We start from the raw sequence: 16,810 nt of genomic DNA, 5'->3' as shown, positions 1-16,810 counted from the left end.
TCCATTCATCTTGATTCAGTTAGAACAAAGACATGGAGACATTTCACAATATTTTTTGACTCCTCTAATAAACGAACTCGTATCTTCATTTGTGGATGGATTTATGGTGCAATATTGCTATCCGACACAACTCATTACAGATGGGCTTTTTAATGATGACCAAGGTCAGTGTAGGTTGCGATCGTTATTAATGTTTTGGACAGGAGATCATCGTGCGCGGTGTAAATTGGGTTTATTAAAAGATGGCGGAAAGAATGGTTGTCGTAGAGATTGTCCAGTAACAAGCAAGGTGAGCCAACAAGGAAGAATCCCTTTTTATGTTTATGATCAAAATAGATTACAAGGTCGGAATCCAGCCCCCAAAAGGAAGGTCGATCAAATGTATGAAGCGATAGGTCTCTCAAAGCGAGAGTCCACAAAGAAAGGAAAAGAGGAAAAACTTTCAAGTGCTAGCCTTACAGGTGAATCTTGTTTATGGGTGTTATATGACCTTTATGGTTTTGATATCAACAAGGACTTGGTTTATGATGTTATGCATATTTTTGCATTGAATCTTTTCAAAAAGTATATAAAGAGTCTTTTTGATGGATCAAGCAATCAACAAAAGAAACTCATAGATACATGTACCCAAGAGGCTATCTTCGCAGTACCAAAAAGTTACAAGAATCAAGGGCGATGGCCTTCGTTCAATCCAAGCCAGCATCATAACATGTTTATAGCCGAGGAGCACCAAAAGTTTGTAATGTGGTGTCTACCCCATATATTGAACATGGTGACAAGCATCAGCAGGGAGATGAAGGACCTTGGAATGTTGCTGATAGATATTGCTCATATCTTCTACAACTATACAAGGTGTCATGGCTGGTCACAACAAGATTTTGAAGTGGTGCAAAAGTTACTACTATCATGGCGAATAAGATCAGAAGAGGCTTTTGGACCGAATGCTTCTCCCTTGGAGCATGTTGCTGGTAAGAAGACCTTCAATTTGAAAATCAGCTTTCATAAGTTTTGAAGCTCTAAATTCAGTTTGGTGTACCTTGAGAGTATAAATAGCTAAACAATTTTCAATGTAAATGTGATTGTAGGAAATGCAGAAATGCTTGATGACATACTACAATTTGGTGGACATGATGGTATGTGGTGTTACAGATACGAAAGAGCTGTGAATGGGGTTGTTTCTATACCCACCAACAACAAGGCAAATGAAATGACGTATGCTCATCATCACAGCAGGGTTTTGTTTACGAAGACAAGACAAAATATAAAGGTAGAAGAAGATGGCTTGCAACCACAAGAGCGACTATTAGTGTTTATGCATACTTGTTTGCAAAAGCCAGAGGGTACTCTTTTTGATAGAGATCTTAGTCTTTCATGTGAAGAATGGCACAAACAAGGTGTCCTTGTTGCAACTTCTGAGAAAGTAGCACTAGATCTTTTCTAAGCACGCGATCTTCTAGATCCTTGTCCATGCAAACATGTTTTGGATGCAAAGGGAGTGCTTGTGGGTCCAAAAAAAAGGAAATTCAGGTCTATGGCTGATTTTAAAAGATCATATCTTGAATCTTTTTGGAGGTCTGATCTATTTGTTCATGAACTTGCTACATTTAGTAAGGTGTTTTTTAAGGGAGAAAAATACAATGTCAATGACAATGTGATAGCCTTTTGCAACCAGCAAGAAGGTATTCGATTGTGCGAAATTCGAGAGTTCTTCTTTCATGAGAGCCACCACAACATTGAAGTATTCTTTGTTGGAAATTTTGCCAACAATGGAGAAGAACTGGATGGATTGCCAAGGAATGAAGTCACCGGTATGAAGGTAATTTCAGCATTGGAACTCCACAACAGGACCTTGCAAATAAAGTCAATTTCTAACCTCAAGCATAAATGTTTCCTTCTACCTTGTGGTGAAAGTGGAGACAACATTGTCTATGAGATGCAAGATGATGAAGTTCGGAAGGGTTTAGTAAAGCTTGGATTTCCAGGTTACCCTCCACCTTGGGTAGTATGTGGTGACATTGTCTTGGAAAACCTACATAACGATTTGGATAATCTTCAACATTCAGTTGTGCGAGACATTTTCAATCAGTTACACAAAGTGAAATTGGCAATATTGAGTAAGATGATAGCAGATGAGTGGGAGGTTGTGAAGGAGGAGGACACATGGAGAGATATGAATGTTTGTTTGAAGGTCTTGTCAGGTTGGATTCCATTAGGAGCTGGAAACATTGAAGAGGCAAGTGATGCCATTTGCAATACGACTCGTTTTAGACATGAGGAAATCTAAAACGGATAAGATGTCTATAGTTTTATGCTTTGTTCCTAAGGTATCTACATGTCTAAACAAGATAAGCTGCTCAATACTGTATGCAAGGTTTATGCTCCTACACCTTATTTTGAAGCGATTGTAACAAAATAACATGTATGTACATCTACTTGAGCATTATTGTTAGTAGGTATATTTGCAATTTTCATGATAAAAATGACAATTATCATGGTTTTTAATGACGACGAATGACTTTGTGCATCGTAAAATTGAAATGGACAATTGCATTTGGCTTTTTAATTGCATTGTAGGATTATGACTGAAAACATTGGAGAGCTGGAGATTATTTCAAGTAATTTGAGAGGCCTCAATATAGACAATACTCCAAGTACTTTGAGAGGCCTCAATATAGACAATACTCCAAGTTCAGATAAATTTATTTAAATGGTAAGTTATTAAACGTCCTTTGAATGCTAAATCTTTCTAATATACGTTCTATCAATGGCTCATTTTATTAGTTAATCTCTTTCATGCTTGACAAATACTTTGTTTAAAGCTCGATTGCTCTTAAAGCCTTGGCTTTGACATTTATAGAGATAGTTTGGATAACAAAAATGTCATTGGCTTCCAAAATGTTGATAAGACCAGCTTTAAAGATGATCTGGGCAAGTGCTTCACGGTTGAGGAGTTGTTGCATTCATTTGCTCTTGAAAGAAATCTGAGGAATACCAAGGTTTTTACACCAGCATTGACTATGAAAAATCTACCTGTTGTGCTTGCAACAACTAATCCAACCTCACTCTCATCACCCTCGCTAGGTGTGATAGCAACTGTTAGATCAGTTGGTAGTGGGGTTGTCGGGAAAGAGGCTAAGTTTGAGGTTGCCGAAGGTGACAATGCCTAGATTGCAAATGCTATAGTCAAGGATGTCGGCAAGCATGGAAAGGCTGGAGTTGTCGGTAGGGATGTTGATGATGAGATTGATTCCAAGGTTGTTGGAGTTAGAGTAGGGGTTGCCAGCTATGAAGAGGTTGGGTTTGCTAGTTGGAGTTAGAGCTGGGGTTGCCAGCCATAAATAGGTTGGGTTTGTCAACAGGGATGTTGAGGTGGAGGTTATAGAGGATGTTGGGGTTGAGAACAAAGAGTTCAGGGTTGCCAGCATGGTGGGGTTTGCCAGTTGATGAGAACCACACGTGCCCACATGGGTTTGCAATTGGGTTAGAGGCAACAACATTCATAGTCAAATTGGTTTATTCACACAACATGTCACGTGCGCACTTCACTTGCGCTATGTGGACATACTTCTCCTATAATTTAGCATGAGTCATTAGCTTAGGACAGAGCTTGGCACCTTTGTGAGCCTCTAGCAGGACATGCATGTCGAGACTGGTTATAGTTGCATACCCTCTCTTGCACAGGACAACATTTCATCATGTAGGTGTTTTGCCGCATGTGAACCACCTCTTAGCCTGTCTTATTTAATAAGTCACTTTTCAGTCTATTATTTAAATGGTCGTGGGGCTGAATTAAAGCATGCTCGATCCAACGTTGGTACAGATGAAGGTTGTCGGCTCATGGAAATACTAGGAGCAGGTGCGTGAAGCTTTGCAGGAGGATATCTGAATACTTGGGCACGTACTAGATGTAGATGGGAACAGGTGTTCTTGTGATGTGTATGTGTGATATGTTGATGGTCGAGTCATGGATTTGAGCTCTATTGGTCGGGATGTCTCAAGTGCGAGGACTATTGATATTTTTGGTGGCTTTTGATATGATGTGTGGTTTGGGTGTTACGGCTTGCCCTGTGCAGCTCTTGAGGGGAAGCTGTGCTTGATCGGTGGACGAAATCAACCAGCTCGAAGTTTGTGATGACCATGGCAGTTGTAGTCTCTTGGGACTGGGATCGACCAGGATCTCGCCGACCGGGAACTACCGTCGTAAAGACATCTGTGCATGATTGGTATCGAAACTCTGATGCCTACCACCAAGCACAGCATTGACATAAACATAGCCAAGCGAAACTCAAAGTGAATCGATCACCGATCACCTTGTGCGGGAATGCTACCCAATTGGGGACGTTAAAATTTTTTAAAAAAGAACTTTTGAAAAAAGCCAGAGACGAGTAGCACAGGGAGAGTGGCGCCACCTGGTGGCCATGCAAAAGAAAAAAATGAGGGCCATAAAGAGATGGCGTTAACTGCAGAGGTGGCAGTCTGAGAGCGCTGGAAGAAGGGCTGCGGGCTCTGTAGCTTGCATGGGAAAGTAGCGCCACTTGGAGGTTTGCATGGGAGGGCGGTCAGTTTTGGACAGAGGTGGACGGGGTTTGATCGGGCTGCTGCAGGGGGCCGTAGAAGTGATAGGAGGGGCTGCAGTTAAGGGCTACAGGGAGGATGCTACAAAGAGTAAATATGATTCAAGGTGTATGAGAGCTAGCCAAGGGCTGGCCGAGCAGCGAGAAAGGAGGACTAGGAAAAGCCGCGGGCTTTCTGGAGCAAGCAATACGGAGGGGGTGCCTCTGAGGATGGCGGAGTCTGCATGTGTGGAGCTTGGGAAGACCAAGGGGGCATTTATTGGAGTCAAGACGGGCTGCAGAACCGACAGAGGCCGCCATGAAGAGGGGGCCAAGGCTGAAGGGAGGCTCAAGGCTGTGACCAAGGGGGGTCCATCCAAGGCAATCACTGAGTAAAGAAGCAGCCCTAGAGGTGTTGCGTGAGGTGGCGGGGGCTTCATAAGGCGAGAGAGAAGAGCGCCATCTGGTGGATAGAGGAGGGGCGTCCACTTGTGGAAGGGGTCGACTGGTGTGGAAAGAAAGGTGCCGTGAGCAGAGTAACACAAAGCCATGTTAAGTTTTGGGGGAGCGCGCTGGTTGGAGGGAGTTGTTACGCAAAGGGTAGCATGTCAAGGATGCCCATAAATTGAAAAGGTGCCGCTGCAAGCTGCGGATAGCTAGACGCCAAGGCACAAGGAAGCACGAAGGAAAGAGTACAAGAGGAAACATGAGCACGGATAATCTCCAAAAGCCAAGGAAGGGTACCATGTTGCACCAAAGCACGCATTTGACAGTTACCATCATTGTATTGGGATTGTGTTGATGTGATACATAGTTGGTTTGCGTTTTTTGTCGAGCTTGCCATCGATCTCATCTATGGCTCGTCTTTTGCCATATGCCCGTGGTAGCATTGGCTCCGGGATTGTGTGTGTGTGAGCAAAGAGGGAGGGAGAGAATGATTGAGTGAGCAATTATATGTGTGGTCGAGGTGTGTGTCGCCTCCCTATGTGAGTGTGTTTACAGTATTGGGATGAGTGTATGCATTGGTGGGTACAAGTGTGGGATGGTGGTTTGTTGACAAATGTTTGCGGTTATGGTCGATTGTGTGTAGCTGTGATTGCTCGTAGGCGAGTCGGTGTATGGAAGATTGGCAGATAGCGTGTGTTTGTATGTGATTCTGTGTGGTTAGGGGTGCGGAATTTATCTTGGGCTATAGAGAGGCAAGTGTAGAGTGTGCTGGGTTTGTTCCCTCTTCCCCCTTTCCAACGTGTTAAGTAGCCCATAGGGCGCTCGTAGAAGCCAGAGAACCAGGGAATTTGTAGGGCACCAAGCCGTGCCGTAGTAGCCAGTAGCAACCCAACATTTTCTCAGCAAGACAAGCCATGATGACCAACGTTTTTCAGCCATAATTACCAACGTTTTCAGCCATGATGATCGGTGTTTTCAACCAGCATGAACGACGTTTTTAGTGAAGACAGCCAGTGTTTTCAATTGTGAAGCAGCAACAGACCTCAACCTAGCCTCGTCGTTGGTTGCAGACCCCTTACCATCGACACCGCTAGAAGATTCCGACATTCAGCCATAGTGTCGTCGTCGTCGTCGTTACTGTCGTCAACACAGTAATTGAACACCCAGTACCCCTTGTGCCAGACCCTCATCGCCGCCGTCATCATCGTTGACGTAGACTCCATCAGTACCTCATTGTCGACATCATCGTGGTCGACATAGACCCCATCAATACCTGGTCGTCGTCGACATAGATCTATAGAACCTAATCGTCGACATAGACCCCATCAATACCTTGTCGTTGTCGACATCATCGTCATCAACATAGATCCCATCAGTACATCGTCGTCGACATCGACTGCAAGAGTACCTCAATCGTCATTGTCGATCTTTACCAATGTGGTCACTCAAGCAACGGAATCTGAACTTTGGTGTTTTGTTTGCTAAACATTTGGTGTTTAGAGGGCTAGATCAGTGTGACATAAAAACACGTTTTGTTACTCTGAAAACCCAAAACCCTGAAATAGCCGAAATGTTTTGGCAAAACTGCACGAAACATCGGGTGTTTTTTTAAAACCCGTTCTTGGGCATCCTTGTCGACTCCGATAGAATCTTGTATAAGGCCCTTGAGCGATCTTCTTTATGTGTCCTTTTACATAACATTTTCTTTTATGTAGATCACTTTCATTCTCTCCTCACTTCTTTTTGCACACATGCACTCTCATAAAACCCTTAGTTGAGGCTTTAAAAGGAAAACTAGCTCTCTATTAAAGTGCAAAGGAGGATAACATTTGTTCCTAGACAACAAAAACTTGTAAATATCTATGTTGGCACATGGTATCAACTCATGCATAGAGTCACTCGCTTTCTGTTTGAGGTATGTTTGTATAATACAATTTACCCTTGTTGTTTAAATCGTGTGTATAATACATTTTACCCTTGTTGTCTAAATTGTGTTTGCAACTAAATTTTTTTCATGTTTTACTCGTGTGGAGGTTTTTTATTGGGATGACTTCTTATTTTGGACATTGAAGTGTTCTTTATATTTTCTCTTAGTTGAGAATGTTATATGAGTAGTGCTTGTAGGTTTGAGATATGTTTGAAGTTAGACTTAATGATATAGCTTTTTTTTTAATGTACCTTTGTTTAGATGTTCTTTTCTCATTAGTGCATTACTCGATCTCCCATTTTAAAATGTAATTGGTGGTTGGCTTTTGAGATTCAAAATAAATAGGTAATAGTAAAAGAATTGTAGAGTATTCTTATGGCTATTCTTTATCAAATTTTGAATTTTAAATCAAGCCTTTTCTTTTAGACTGTGGTTAGTTATTTTATTTTTTTTATAAAGTTTTGCTCTTTGAGTCTAAAAAAAAATATGAAATGTAATCTAAGAGAACGTGTCACCTTATGCTTTTTCAAGATTTTTTTTTTTGAAATGACATAAGTTGATCATAACTTTTGAAAGATAAGTCTAATTCGTTTGAATGTTGTTTGATTTATGTCTCCACCAAGATTCAAATAGATAAAGGATTTTGGAAATTCATAAAAGTGGTCTTTTTTTTGAGGTAATGGAAATCACTAGCCAAAGAAATTTCATAGTTTGTGGGGAGAACAATTTTAATTCAGTTTCCTTTAATAGCTTTGGCACATCTATCAAAAGATTAATTTTTCTCTACAATTTAATTTTTTGGGCCATACCTTTGATGCACTTTGTATATTTGAATTCAAAATGAGAGCTACATTGTAGTTAGCTACCTTCATTAGATATATGTTTGTACTTTATCAATTTGTTAAAAGAATGAAATACACTTCAATTACCATTTTTGTTAAAACAATGAAATACACTTCAATTGTCAAATGATAGAAGTGACAACATAAGATTTCTTCTTTAATAAAAAGCTTAAGGTTATTAAACCTTAACTTTCTATACTACTTGTCTCATCCAAAGAGGACAATACATAACCTATAATCAAACTATCTAGTCACCTATAGCAATCCACAAACAATTTTTTTGAGAAATAAGTTGGATGAAGTAGTCAATGCTCTTTTTGTATAGCTGTTAGAAATGTTTTCATCTTGTTAATGTGAAATTTTGGTTAAGTGAGATTTTTCATCTGGTTATGTGAATATATTTCACATGATTTTAAATTAAAAAATTAACTAGAGATTAGTTACATCTTCTATTTAACACAAAGAGCCACGAGTCATAGGTTTAAGATGTATGTATAATTTAGGGTTGCAAGGGCTTGTGTAATCTCTTGTCTTGCTCATGCGGTCTTCTTGACAGTTTGTTTGTTTCAAGTCCTTTCGAGGGAACACACTTTCCAGTGGTAGTGGTTGCTTGTTGATGACAACTCGGGAGATCTCTTGGTGATGGGCACATTTGAGCCCCACCCTCCCCACCCTGTCGGATCTATCTGTTAGTTTTTGCGATGTTGGATGGTCTCCCTTATTTGATCGGTGATTTTGGGATGGTTCAATCTTACTGCTTATGAATGTGTATGTTTCGATGATGCTCTAGCACGGTTTGTGCGCAGGGTTTACCATGTGAATTTTTTGATTAATTCAATTCTACTCACTGTGGTAAGTTTTTCAAAAACATAAAAATGAAAAATAAATTCTACAAGTATTCTGTTTGGTTTCTTTATTAAAGCTTCAAAGACACAATCAATTTTCAAATGCACATTCTCTATCTTTTGAAGTAAGAATATCTATTTTATATGTGCAATAATCACATTAAAAATTAATCACGTGATTTATATTTGTAACACTTCTAAGGAATTGTTGAATTAGAGGTAATGGAAAAAAAATTTAAGATTGCTTTTTAGCTTTCATACGAGTACAAAAACAATTACTTTGTGCTAGTGCAAACACGAAGCATTATTGTATATTATAAATCTAAAATGTGGACATCAATTAGGTGGCGATGGTATGTGACCCTTACCCGACCATGTTTCATAGCTAATATTGAAAGGGATAAGCATCTTCCCTCGTGGGCCCTCTGCTGTGTTGAAGAATAAAATCAAATAAACTGTGTGCATGCATATTAACTTAAAAAATAAAATTTGAATTATTTTTTAGGGTTGTAATTTGGTATTCTTTTGTTTACAAACGTAGAACTTCTACATTCACATGGTTATGAGAGTCCTTGAAAAAGTAACATTTCTTATGATGAGAAATTGTTTGTTTTTCACGATGAGAAATTGTTCATCCATAGAAAGTGAAAGTTCTTATGCTGAAAGTGTATGTCAAAAAGCACACATTCTCATAGTGAAAATATTTTCACCTCGTACAAAGTAAGGTTTATTATCATCTTCATGTTTCTCAAGTAAAGTGCAACTTGTAAATGTGTCACTTATTGTTATGCAAAATGAACAACTTGTTAAATCCGTGATTCAAATATGCAAAATTTTCATGGATGTTTCTAATCATGATAACACGTCTAAAACTCATGTGGAGGGTGCCAAGAACGACATATTTCTTTCAACAACCACTAACTAACAATGCCATCATGAATTCTTTTGGCCATATTAGCATCTTGGGCACCACCCACACTAGTCACTTCATTCCAAGAGAGGACATCCCAGACACGATTGCAAGCATGCATGGTTGCATATGGAGAGATGCCCTCACTCTCTCTATGTGTGCTGAAAACAGCCCAGAGCTTCCTCACCCTGATGCCTTCAAGATGCAAGCATATGTGATTGCATGTGGAGAGACACCCTTGCTTTGCATCCATCGAAAAGAGCCCAGAGCTTCATGGCCATGCCCAAGATGGGCATATCTCGCAAGCAATACATTCACAAAGACGACATCGCGGGCAGGAAGCTCTTCAAGCACTTTTTGTGCTTAATGAAGTGCACCACATCTGGCATACATGTCCAGCCAAGCACGACGTTTCCTTTCAAGAACCGGTTCTCTTTTCTTTTACCCTGCAAAAAGAGCCGAGAGCCGAGACCTTCTTGGTCCTACCTAAGTTGGGCATATCCCGCAATCAGTGCATTCCAAGAGACGACATCGTGGACAGGAAGCTCTTGAAGCACTTTTTGTGCTTTATGAAGTGCACAACATTTGGCATACATGTCGCTAAGGCAGTGCCAAGCTTATGTGATCGCATCTAGAGAGACATCCTCGCTTCGCACCTGCTAGAAACAACCCTGAGCTTCTTGGCCCAGAGTTGGGCATATTCCGCAATCATTGCATTCAAAGAGACGACATCTTGGACAGGAAGCTCCTCAAGTACTTTTGTGATTTATGAAGTGCACGACATCTGGCATACATGTCAACCTAGAGGGTGCCAAGCACGACATATTTCTTTCAACAACCACTAACTGACAATGCCATCATGAATTCTTTTGGCCATATTAGCATCTTGGGAACCACCCACAGTCAGTTCATTCCAAGAGACGACATCCCAGACACGATTGCAAGCATACATGATTGCATATGGAGAAATGCCCTCACTCTCTATTTGTGCTGAAAACAGCCCAGAGCTTCCTTACCCTGATGCCTTCAAGATGCAAGCATATGTAATTGCATCTGGAGAGACACCCTTGCTTTGCATCCGTTGAAAACAGCCCAGAGCTTCATGGCCATGCCCAAGATGGGCATATCTCGCAAGCAATACATTCACAGAGACGACATCCCGGTCAGGAAGCTCCTCGAGCACTTTTTGTGCTTAATGAAGTGCACCACATCTGGCATACATGTCCAGCCAAGCACGACGTTTTCTTCAGCCAATATCGATATTGCACTCAGGAATGGAGCTTTGGGAGATGCTTTACTCCAAGGTTGCACAAAGCTTAAGAACCTTCTTGAGATCCATTTTCAGCTCGCTACACTCGAAAGAAACCTTTTGTTGGCAGCACCCTCCTTTCCATGTATGGCAAATGTGGGTTTCTTGATAAAGCTCAGCAAGCGTTTGAGAAGATTTGTGGTAAAAACGTCGTTTGTTGGACTACACTAAGTGCAGGTTTTGTTGAGGATGGGCATGGTGAGAAATCATTAGAGCTTTTCAAGGAGATGCAAAAAGCTAGTGCTTCCCCCAATGCCATCTCCTCTGCCAGCAACTATCACACATTCGTCTTCTAGATGCCTTGAGGAAGCTAGCGCACATGCGTCTTCTAGATACCAAACCATACCTGCGGGGGGGGGGGGGAGAGAGAGAGAGAGAGAGAGAGAGAGAGAGAGAGAGAGAGAGAGAGAGAGAGAGAGAGAGAGAGAGAGAAATGAAATGTAGTATTAACATCTTCAAAAGGCCAAAAGTGAATCTAATACCAGGTATGGGAAAGTACAAAGAACTCAAAAGAAAATAGTTGGTGGGGGTGGGGTGAGAGCTGATACAAAGGGTGAGCTGATACAGTGGGGCTCTCTGACAATGGAGGCATCATATACATATACATCAGTATCCAAAGATATCAGTCATCGGACAATGACGGATAATATCAATGTCCTCGATGGTGAGCACTCTTTCGAGACGGCTCCTATGTCTCGCCAGTATCAGTCATCGGACAATGACGGACAATATCAATGTCTGCCATGGTGAGCACTCTTTCGAGACGGCTCCTATGTCTCGCCACTATGTTATGGATCTTCTATTATGCATGCCAATGGAAACTTCTAAGCTTAAAGATGAGCCTCACACATGAAAACCCTTGTAGATGATCCACACACCAAAAAACACAAAAGTGTTGGTGCACAAATAACCAAAACAGTTTACAGCTGAGTAAGCAAAATGTGTGTGTGTGTGTGTGTGTGTGTGTGTGTGTGTGTGTGTGTGAGAGAGAGAGAGAGAGAGAGAGAGAGAGAGAGAGAGAAGGATACGTGCACCCTAATAGCGTTATACACCTTTCTGGTGGAGCATGCTCTGGCTTCTTGATCGAAAGAATTTCCCTGACGCCGCCTCCAATAGATGCCACCGGCCGCACGGTAATCACTTGACCAACTTTGAAGAGGCGCTCCAGGATGGCAAGACCACCTGTGAATCTAGTATCCTGGGCCGTAAGATAGGCCTCCTTGTTGCTGGCATAGTGACAGTACCCAACACGAATGACATCCTTAATGATGGCCTGCTGCGTGCCAGGGTCTCCTTTTTGCAAGAGCTTGTGAGGGGCTAGGTCCGCATGGCCGCTGGGAGGTCAGGTCCCACACTCTCTCCCTATGAAACGCTGGTGGCACTCTCTCTCTCTCTCTCTCTCTCTCTCTCTCTCTCTCTCTCTCTCGTTGTTTCACTGTTTGCGCAGTGCACACCACCGGACGAAGGAGGTAGCGCCACCTGGCAACCGGAAACACCTTCCCTTTTATGTATAGTATAGATTAAAAACAAGGAGAGGATGGCATCACCTCCCCATCCATACAACACATATGATTTTTTGTCCTTCCTTTGAGGGCACAAGCATTTGCACACACTACGCATCTCTCTGCATTTTACAAAATCAGAGTATGAACAATCTTTACCTTTATACAACTATTAATTCCAAACTTCACTTTGTCACGAGGTTGGAAGCATCTTCTTGCGAGAATGCTACAAAACCTAGAGAAACGCTACGACAAAACAAAAAAGGTACACGAACACTTTCTTCTTTTTTAATAGCCACATTTGAACACCCAGCTAAGTCAAGACACACTAGTTAAACTTACGACAAGAAGTGGCAAAAAATTTCTTTGCTTGGCACATAACATAACGACTAGAAATATATTAAAGTAAAGATTAAAACAGACAATGAGCTCTCAACCGATATTGGGGCTTTCCCTCAACCATCTCAAGCAAAGCTGGCTACAATTAGTGCCACATCAACAATGATAGACGCAGTTTTCAGACACGCCTGTAAAGCATGGCTGTCCACAAGCTCCTTGAGCAGGCGAGCAATCTTGCGGAGAATACTCTCGGCCTTCTCGGCGGTCTGAACAGGGCTCATTTTAGTGATGTCGGGCGTGACCCAATGGTTTGGGGCCACCAGCTTGTCCAGCTCCTCTTCGAAGCGCTGCAGCTCCTCCGCCCTACACTCCGCCAGATCCGCCTCGTCCTCCTCGTCTCTGCTGGGTGGCGGAAAGTCGACGCAAGCGAAGTTGCAGCACTCGGGGAACTCCCTTCGGATTTCCTCCATCTGCCCGTCCAGCCAATCCTGGCTGGCCTTGGTGTACACCACCACGAAATGCTTCTCCGCCCCTCGAAAAACCTCCAGGAACGTCCTCCACATGACAGTGTTGAGGCTGTCCAGGCGGCCCTTCTCGATGACGAAAAGGAGGTGGGTGTAGCTGCCCTTGACGCACTCCAGGAAGGAGATCACCTTCTGGCGGGCGTCTTGGTCCGGGACAGTGCCGCAGGAAGCCTCCCCCATGCCCACCGTGTCTATGACGGTCCACCCCCTTCCGTTTACCGTCTTGCACTCCTCCGTGGTGCCGCGCAGACCGTGGCCCACGGGTGCTGCTTGCGGCTCCTCCAGGTTGCCTTGCACGAGCATGGTGGCCAGCGTGGACTTGCCGGAGCCTGTCCTACCCATCACCACTGCTCTGCGAGAGCTTGCCCCCTCGGCCTGCTGCGCCATCTTCCCCGTCTCCCTAGACGTAATTTGCGAGCTACAACTGATCTTTCGCAGTCTGCGCAGGTTCTAGCCCAGTCAACTTCCAGCCAAAGAGTCAAGTCCATATGAATATATCATCATCCAATAAAAAAAGACAGCAACTTGCTGGACCACAGCAACTTGTTGGACGGCTGCAAAAAAATCAAAAAAGAAAGAGAATCTTTGCACAATGCTTTCTCTATTATACCATAGCATAGCATTATCTTTTCCCAAGCTTATGTGCAAAGAAGGTTTTCACACGGTGAGTTTCAAAACTCACAACTTTTCTTTGAAACCACGTTCTCACACACGAAAAGGAATGCTCTTAATTTGTACAAGAGCCTACTTTAAAATGAGTATCTTTTGGTTCAACCAATAGCAAAAGATCTTCTTTGAAACTACGTCCAAACTGTTAAAACTTTTGCTAAAATGCAAAAGTTTTGAAAAAGGAACAATGACCCCCTATATTCACGATTTCTACCTTAGTTTCGTGTGTGTTCCTTTTGAAAAGGAACCGTGTGAAAACGCTCAAAGATCTCTCTCTCTCTCTCTCTCTCTCTCTCTCTCTCTCTCTCTCTCTCTCTCTCTCTCTATTTTTTTGCGATTGTGCAGACTTCTCTATATTTATATGCCTCTATTTTAAGACCTTGCTTGCAAAGGTAGGGTTAGCTGGGCTCATGCCTTCCTCGCGCTAGAGTCTGCAGGGGATGAGTCAAGATCTCTCTCTCTCTCTCTCTCTCTCTCTCTCTCTCTCTCTCTCTGTGTGTGTGTGTGTGTGTGTGTGTGTGTGTGTGTGTGTGTGTGTGTGCACGGACAGTGTGCATATGGGCTATGATTGCATGACTTTTGGCTACTGTAATTTTGCTTGAGATTCTCGTGGAGACAGCCAATAATTCAGAGAGAGAGAGAGAGAGAGAGAGAGAGAGAGAGAGAGAGAGAGAGAGAGAGAGAGAGAGAGAGATTTGGGTTACTGAATCCGCATGCAATGAAGAGGGAAGGTCGGAGGAAAGGAAAGCAAGGGCAAGGCATGGTCAAAGGGCTGTATGAGGGCGAGGGCAGCGGGTAGAGCGAGGGCAGGACAGAGGGGCAAGGACAAAGTGATACGAAAGGGTGCAAGGCCAAGGGAAGGATGGAATCGCGTGGCGTATCTACGGTTTTTTTTAAAGACCTGCCAGTAGGGACCCCCCCAATGACGGTGACGGAACAATGACGCTGACGGAACCCCGTTTTCAAAAAGTCTCATTTGATGGCATCTTCCCTGAAATTGTATTTTTGTACGAGCAATATAATAAAGCCAAAGACTAAAAGTATCTTGCATGCAAAACTCATAAGAGAGAACCCAAGGCCTTGGACTTAGAGCATTTGACTCAACCCCTTGAGCTAGCACTCGTTGGTACCTAGACCTTAGGGGTTGTTCCTACATGATGGGTTGGCCTACCTTGTCCACTTGAGATGTCTCCACCTCACGGGGGTTGGGTGTGTGCATGTGTGTTATTTCAAAGTTGTAGGTAATATTAAAAATAAAATTAAAAAAACTCATAAGAGAGAAACTACCAACAAGTGCTAGCTCAAGTGGTTGAGTCGAATATTTTATGTCCAAGGTCTTGGGTTCGACTCCCCTTGGATGCTCATATGGTACCTAGCCCTTAGCAAGGTGTTCTTATATGATGGATTGGCCTACCTTATCCGGTTGGGATGCCTCCACCTCGCGAGTACATGTGTGTTATTTCAAAGTTTAAAAAAAAAAAAAAAACTTAAACTAAGAGAGCAGGTCGCAATAGAGAGAGAGAGAGAGAGAGAGAGAGAGAGAGAGGGAGCCATGGGAGGTCATATTTGACCTCCTAGGACGATAATAGAACTCTCTCTCTCTCTCTCTCTCTCTCTCTCTCTCTCTCTCTCTCTCTCTCTCTCTCTCGCTCTCGTTTCAACTCTTGTCAGCTAGATCAATTTGGTCTCTTGGGATAGTTTCCCACGATGTTAAAAGGTCTCTCTCTCTCTCTCTCTCTCTCTCTCTCTCTCTCTCTCTCTCTCTCTCTCTCTCTCTCTCTCTCTCTCTCTCTCTCCACATCGACATCGCATGCTGTCTCTTTCTTCAGCTCTCTCTCTCTCTCTCTCTCTCTCTCTCTCTCTCTCTCTCTCTCTCTCTCTCTCTCTCTCTCTCTCTCTCTCTCTCTCTCTCTTTCTCCACATCATCGCATGCTGCCTCTTTCTTCGGCATCTCTCTCTCTCTCTCTCTCTCTCTCTCTCTCTCTCTCTCTCTCTCTCTCTCTCTCTCTCTCTCTCTCTCTCTCTCTCTCTCTCTCAGACGCCACATGGCCGGATGTGGGGGAAACAGTCTTGATTTTTGCGATGGGGAATGAGAGGAAACGAGGGCAAGACAAGGCAGGCTAAGGGTGATGGTGATGGCGAGGGCAGGGACACAGGATGGGCACGGGACAGGGTAGGCTAGGGCAAGGGCAGGACAATGGGGAGAGTGAGGGGAAAAAGAAAGAGCAGGGGGAGGGTTTAGGCACTGCAAGGTATAGGGCAGGGGTAGTGCGAGGGTGAAAGCAGGGACAGAGTGCAAAGGCGAGGGCACAAGGAATCTCGACGGGTATCAGGGGTTTTTTTTTACATCACCGCGAGATAGGTCCACCAATGATTTTTGGAAAATTGTTGATGTGGAGAATCTTCTGTAATACTCTCTTTATAGCTCTCTCTCTCTCTCTCTATTGTTCCTACAACGCTTAAGATTCTTCTCTTCTCCTTCTTCTTCTTCTTCTTCTTTCTTCTCTCTTGTTAACTGTAGTTCGCATGCACCTCTCCTCTTGTTGATCTCTCTCTCTCTCTCTCTCTCTCTCTCTCTCTCTCTCTCTCTCTCTCTCTCTCTCTCTCTCTCTCTCTGTCTCTCTCTCTCTCTCTCTCTCTCTCTCTCTCTCTCTCTCTCTCTCTCTCTCTCACGGTGGGAGCACTTTATGTGCTTGTGGCACACAAGGGCCAAGCTATGTGCCTAACGGAGTTAATCGGACCGATAGGTTCTACCTAACGGATGCAAAGCCTCAACACCGTCAGGTAGCGATCTGTTTAGATCCGTTAGGCACATACACAAACCAGTTGCTGCCATGTGTCTCCAAGAATTGGCGGCATGCTACCGAAAAAAGCAAGATCATGTGCCCCTGTTTTTGAAATTGTCGGGCAAGCCTGTGTGCCCATAATTTTGATACTGCACTC

General features: G+C 43.2%; 1 protein-coding gene and 2 pseudogenes across 1 annotated transcript; 2 read left to right on the top strand and 1 right to left on the bottom strand.

Moving 5' to 3' along the window:
* Positions 1–769: 769 nt before the first annotated feature.
* Positions 770–6,186, top strand: LOC147446363 (uncharacterized; annotated as a pseudogene).
* A 3,611-nt stretch (positions 6,187–9,797) lies between these two features.
* LOC147446362 (uncharacterized) lies at positions 9,798–10,373 on the top strand (annotated as a pseudogene).
* A 2,340-nt stretch (positions 10,374–12,713) lies between these two features.
* LOC147446361 (uncharacterized) lies at positions 12,714–13,676 on the bottom strand. Its single transcript, XM_086526216.1, has one exon. The coding sequence runs from the start codon at positions 13,583–13,585 to the stop codon at positions 12,800–12,802; it is 786 nt and encodes a 261-aa protein (XP_086382342.1). The 5' UTR covers positions 13,586–13,676; the 3' UTR covers positions 12,714–12,799.
* Positions 13,677–16,810: the final 3,134 nt, after the last annotated feature.

Source organism: Adiantum capillus-veneris, chromosome 12 (genome assembly GCF_014529385.1).
Source record: "Adiantum capillus-veneris isolate H3 chromosome 12, ASM1452938v2, whole genome shotgun sequence".
NCBI classification, from domain to species: Eukaryota; Viridiplantae; Streptophyta; class Polypodiopsida; order Polypodiales; family Pteridaceae; genus Adiantum; species Adiantum capillus-veneris.
The sequence above is the reverse complement of the archived record's forward strand: the minus strand, read 5'-3'. Positions and strand labels throughout refer to the sequence as shown.

Coding starts and splice junctions, on each gene's coding strand:
- LOC147446361 (XM_086526216.1), bottom strand. CDS start 13,585: ATGGCGCAGCAGGCCGAGGGGGCAAGCTCTCGCAGAGCAGTGGTGATG.